Genomic DNA, 6,318 nt, shown 5'->3' with positions numbered 1-6,318 from the left:
TAATATATTTGGCATCCTTGAATGTAGTAGCAAATAAATGTTATGGTGACATCTTGGTCGAGTGGTGATAATGCTTGTCTTTCAATCTGAGAGATGTGGGTTCGATTCCCAGCCATGGCATGTTTTCCTTCTGCAAGAAATTTATCTACATTGTGCTTCACTCAACCTAGGTGAGGCTAGTCGAGAAAAATACCCCTCCCCCATTCCCTCATGGCAAAAGGTGGATCAGTCCCTTGAAGTCAGCACTGCTGATACAGTATATTGAATTACATACATGTATTGCAGGTGAGACTGCCAGTCCGACGTGTTCCACTTATCAAATACATATTTACTTACGAGTGTCAATTTAGTTTACTGCAGGAAAAACTATTTTTGGTGTGTTTGCATTTCAAATAAAGGTTGCAGAAACAAGAAGAAAGGCATGGGAGGAGCTGTCAGAGCAGCTAGCGGCTCTTGGCTGTCCTGGTCGCACTGCCTCCAACCTGAGGCATTCCTGGAGTGATTTGAAAAAAAGGCAAATGATTACGCCAGGCAAAGAAATAAGACTGGTACATATTTTTATTCATTTTAAATGTAAAGAATTTTGTTTAATACATCAATTTAAGCTTTAAGAGATCTGTGACCATTCATCAAGTAATTTTTTTTTGAATATATGTCATGCTAATCATTCAACAACCATTTCTATGCCTCTGCCCATTGTAGGTGGATGCAGGCAGGTGGGCAGATTTTGGGGTTGTCTCATTTGTCTGGCCTTGTTGATTTCTTTATTGTGATAACAACCTTTTAACTTAAATTTCTTTTCTTCTAATTATGCATACGTAGGAGTGACAGCCGACTTGTATTTTATGATGCTTTGATATGGATTTCATGAAAAGTGCTACTGTATATAAAATAAGACAAAGTTAGTATTATATCAATTATTTAACTTCAAACTTGCCCAATGTATACATATAGGAGTTATAATTTTTGCTGTTGCAATGGCGGAGGCATACATGTCAAATTTTAAAAATATTACAGTAAACCCTCAGTCCTTCGCAGGTTTGGGATGGAATGGTAACTAAGGCTTCAATTCTAAATATTCCAGTCTTAGAGTAATTGAATTGTTGCATTTATGTACACTTCATAACTGATCAGTGTTTGGGGATGACTTCAGTTTATTATCTGTTCTTTTGCGTAGGTATATTTTGTTTGTGTCAGGGGGAGGGGGGAGGGTTGAGTCATCATCAACCCCATGGTATTGGTCATGTCTAATCCCTTTTAATAGATCATTCTGCCATCCCTGTTTGTTTGCAATTAGAAAGTTTATAATCATGTTACATGATTTTTGTTAAATCTTTAAGAGGAGGACAATGCAAAATAAAGCCGAAGATGGAAATGATCCTGTCAGCCATGCGAGACAAAGCAGTACATGGGATCTGTGGCATGGAGACCAAGAATGGGGCATCGGAGAAACCGGTTGGTACGACCGTGTGGAGAAATACAACACAATTCCTGTAAAGCAAATTAAGATGGATCAGAGAGATGAGTCGATTTTCATCTCTCTCAGGACTCTGAAATTGCCTCAGCTTCCTAGTTTCTGAAAATGTTCCAGGCCGCTCAGAAATGTGTGAATCAACAACTGATTGCAGGCTACCCCAGCGCCCCTGCCATCTCAGCGGCGCATACGAAAGCCCGGCCCAGCGCCCGTGCACCCTGACGAATGACGGACCATAGCAGCAGAGCAGACACGACCGAGAAAACGTGACATGGACAGCCGTACTCAGGCGAGAAGCCCGAGCTCTCAGCAGCCGGAGCAGACCTTGTATGCTCCCTCTATTCAGATTGAGGACGAATCAGACTCGGAATATAACTACCATCACCCTGTGGCTTCACGTAAAAGAAAGTGGGCTGATTCAATGCTGTCATAAGACCATTAGACACAGAGTTCTTTATATCCGTCAAGCCACACTCACTGTCACCAAAGCTAATATTATCATCGGTAGCAGAACAGACTTGTGACAGCAAATTTCAAAATTCTGTGTAGAAGTTTGGTGAACCTCATGAAGCTCTATCAGATGGAAGCAAAAAAAATTAAAATCGGTCAACAAATAAATAAGTTTGAAAAATGCACATTAATTAGCATATTTAATGAGTTTCAAAAATCTGTGTAGAATCCCCCACCTAGTGCTATCCTATAAAGCATACAGAATTTAAATCGGACTTGCAATGACGAAAAAGAACTTTGAAATTGTGGACAGACGCCATGCCAAAAGCTCATCTGCCCCTTCTGGCCGGATGAGCTAACAAATCTCTTCCTCAAGAAAACATCACTAAAGTTGCACATGCTATTGGTAGAAGTCAAGGGAAACCTATCCTAACAGACATAACACTGTCACAGTTAACATTTCTGCTGACTTCAGAAAGTTTGCTTGCACATGATTCAGAGGAATAGTTAGGGTCTCGCAATGCAGTACTCTCCAGTGTTTTGTGTGGAGTGATTGTGACTTGAAATTATTGGTTAAGAGGGAGAAGGGAGCAGAAAAGACAGTCTATGGTGTATGCAAGGCTGTAGAACAGTCCTATTTTAACATTAACCCAAAGTGGGTGCTACGCCACTCTTTCAAGGAGAACATCTCGATTTACTCTGGAAGTAAGAGCAAGCTCTTGCTTGATGCTCTAGGTTTCACCAGCAGGTACCTATTACAGGTTGAGAAAGTGGCTGGATCATCAGGCGTACAAAGAACTTCCACCTTTGAATATGAATGTTGTTAGAGCATTTGACACTGATCAAGTTGAGGGAAAGACGTATCATGTGAAGGCTGACAAAGGTACGAGAATCAGTAATAACAAGCATCTGTGCATTTGAAGAGGATGAAAAATTGCAAGAACAAGGGGAAATGAAACCCAACAACTGGCAGGACAAACATCAGGATCAGTTGGAGGATTAGTACATGCAAAGTCAGACATCAATTTCAAAGCTAGTTAGCTAATTACAAGGATCTATACAGATCACTCTCTAAAGCAATTTCAGGGATAGTCCTAGTCCACCCCCTGGACTGTATTTAGCAATCCGCCGACAACGAACGTTGGTGGCGCATCACATACAAAAAAATTTCACCCTGAAACACAGTCCAGTCAAACCTGCCAGTTCCCGCGAAGTTCGGGGGAACTGCGACCACAGGCTCCGCCTATTCGTTTAAGTAAGCTTCGCTGATTAGCGCTTGCAAATTTCAATCAGACCGTATGCAAATCATAGCCGATTTAGTTATAGTGTAAACTCAAGGCTTGACAATTTATTATGAGATTAATTATAATACATATTTATCTTTGTTCCATAATATGAAATTATTCTATGTATTAAACCTGAATATAATTATAAAAACATTAATTAAATTAATCGTAAGTTGAGTTTTTCTCGCTCTTTTGAGGATGTTTTGAAAAAGAAATAATAAAATAATGCATGTACAGACTGAATGTTGAATAACCTGCTGCTGCATGTGTACCACCAGGAACGGATTCGTGCTATCATTTTGCGTGGTTTGCGTCAGGAATTTGCTTTGCTTTTATACATTTTCTTGCGAATTGTAACCATTATGTCTGACGATGATATCGAAGAAAGTATGAGATATGCTGCTAGAAAACTTGGCTTTGTGGACGGCTTTCGAGACCAGCAACGAACGTGTCTCAAGTCTTTTCTCCGTGGCCACGATGTCTTCATTGCGCTCCCTACAGGTTTCAGCAAGAGCGCAGTCTTCCAAGCCGCACCGCTTTGCGTGGACTTTCTCCGACAACTCGGTGATCATGGCGATACTACTGAACGCTCTTTAGCCATCGTCGTCATGCCGCTGAAGTCCCTTGTTGCAGACCAGATGAGCAGGGCCAAAGAACTTGGCATCAACGCTTGTAGATCTGTCTGCAGGTTTGACAGATGTCATCCGTGAAGGCATTGCAGCCGGCAAATATTCTATCTTGCTTGCCAGTCCTGAGAGTTTGCTGGAAGATGACGGACCAGAAGTTTTTCAGCTGCTGAAAGAAAACGTCTGTGGATTCTTTATCGATGAAAGCCACTGTGTGACAAAATGGTAAGCCCACGTACTACATACATGTATAATATACATCTTCTAAGTTGCATTTGTCATGTTTGTTGCATTTTTAAAGCCGGGATCCGGTCCTCCAGGCTGAAAATTGATTAGGCCCCAGGCCTTATATTAAGGGTCTTATTCTATACTAAAATTCACCAAGTAAATTGCCGAAATGTTCATTTATGTCTCAAAGACTAAATCTGATTACAAATAGGGAGGACTGCACACCATGGCAAAAATATGCAATACACATCGGCTGATTATGTGATGTCATATTTCCACTTTCCCTTTTCGTATGTTACATTAGATCTATGTGAAATCATAAATATTTCATATTTTCATACATTTGCGTGTATACGGCCTACATACATGTATACTACAGCTTAATAAAGGAATTGGCATAGGGAAAGGGAAGAAAGGGAAGGAGCTGCAGTTTTAAATGGCGGCGGTATATTTTGTCCAGTTCAGCATGTTTTAGCCTAAAAAGCATCATGTTTCATGCTGAACTGGACAAAATAGACTGCGGTTTAAAACTGCAGCTCCTTCCCTTTCCCTATGCCAATTCCTTTGAGCTGGAGTGTACCTGTAACAAAATAAGTTGCAGCAGTGATACACATTAAATCATGAGTCAATCTATTTTTTCCATCCTCGGCTTGGATGACAAAATTTGAATACATATACTTTCATATAGACTCAAATTAGATACAAATGAGTTAATGGGGATATGACATTGGATTGCTGATGAAGATGCTATTCTGCATTGAACGGTTCAACCAAAATAATGCAAAAGTTTAAAGGGTCATAACTTTCTTATTCCTTGTGTGGTTTTGAGGCCAGGCCACTCCACTAATTTGTCTCTTTTTTCAGATTATTTCTCCACAGACCTATGGTACATACCTAGTACATACACTGCAGCTCAAAGGAATTGGCATAGGGAAAGGGAAAAGGAAGAAAGAGGAGCCTCAGTTTTAAACGACGGTATATTTTGTCCAGTTCAGCTTGAAACATGATGCTTTAGCCAAAAAAGCATCATGTTTCATGCTGAGCTGGACAAAATATAACGCGGTTTAAAACTGCGGGTCCTTCCCTTTCCTTATGCCAATTCCTTTGAGCTGTAGTGTATGTCAGGGAATAATTCTGGTATCCCATCCTAATTTGTTCCATCATCCATGTTTTTTTTAAAGACTCCTACAAAAAAGTCTTCTGTGTAGCTTATTTTTTTTTTACATATGACTCTACAGAATGTAACCCTTAGTTGACTTGGGGGGGGTCAATTTGACTCCCCCCCCCCATTCCCTGTAAAATTCTAGTCTGAAATAGATTGCCCCAGTTGAAATAGGGTTAAAACACAAAGTACATGTACAAAGTTGCATTGCCATGAAACAGCATGTACCAAACTATCATAAGTATTATACCTGTACTTGTAATTAGAGGCTTGGAGACTCGTACTGAATTGAATGTCACAAATCGTGATAAATCCCAAGCTTTAGTCTCATGTCACTTTGCTATGTTTTCTTTCTGAGGACTTTATCAAAATGTACTTAATCTTGTTATTCCAATCTTTACTTTTCTTCTGTCTACAGGGGAAATTCCTCCACTGACTCTAAGGCATTTCGGGGTGCTTATGGCAGGTTAGGTGAGCTTCGTGTGAGAATGAAAGCGTCTATGCCCACCGTCGCTATGACTGCTACCGCCAGCAATGATACAATAAGACGTGTTGTAGACAGCCTTGGACTGAGGAACTTCGTTCTCGTCAAAGAATCTCCAGAGAAGCCCAACATCAAGCACAGTGTGTTCACCACTAAATCTTGGGACTTCGACACCATGTTCAAGTGGGTTCTTGAGGAACTTAAGGAGGATGGCAGTGACACAAAAGAGAACAATTATTTACTGTCAGTCAAGAAAAGTTGTCACTGAACTATATGAAACTTTTGTTACACAGCTGCCATGAAGCCATCAGAAACTTGTGAACATGTTTCATTCCACCACGCCCCATGATGTTCAAAAGTACATCATTGACAGCTTCGCCAGGACAGATGGTGAAGTCCGTGTCCTCATCGCCACCATCGCGTATGGAATGGGCGTCAATGTACGTGGGGTAAACAGAACAGTCATATGTGGTCATCCAAGTGACTTAGAGGATTACGTACAAATGAGTGGTAGAATTGACCGTGATGGATCTTCAAGTGTGGCAGCAACAATCAAGTATCCAGGAGACAGTGTTGGTCGTAGGACAACGTCAGGAATGAAGGACTTT

At 40.7% G+C, this 6,318-nt stretch overlaps 1 protein-coding gene across 1 annotated transcript; it reads left to right on the top strand.

The window, feature by feature from the left end:
- The first annotated feature begins 3,572 nt into the window (after nucleotides 1-3,572).
- LOC121411982 (ATP-dependent helicase SGS1-like) lies at nucleotides 3,573-5,978 on the top strand. The gene is made up of 2 exons (XM_041604893.1): nucleotides 3,573-3,898; nucleotides 5,645-5,978. The coding sequence occupies exons 1-2, from the start codon at nucleotides 3,573-3,575 to the stop codon at nucleotides 5,976-5,978; spliced, it is 660 nt and encodes a 219-aa protein (XP_041460827.1).
- The last annotated feature ends 340 nt before the right edge of the window (nucleotides 5,979-6,318 follow it).

This window comes from Lytechinus variegatus, chromosome 3, assembly GCF_018143015.1.
Source record: "Lytechinus variegatus isolate NC3 chromosome 3, Lvar_3.0, whole genome shotgun sequence".
NCBI lineage: Eukaryota > Metazoa > Echinodermata > Echinoidea > Temnopleuroida > Toxopneustidae > Lytechinus > Lytechinus variegatus.
This window is presented reverse-complemented; position numbering and strand designations above follow the sequence as displayed.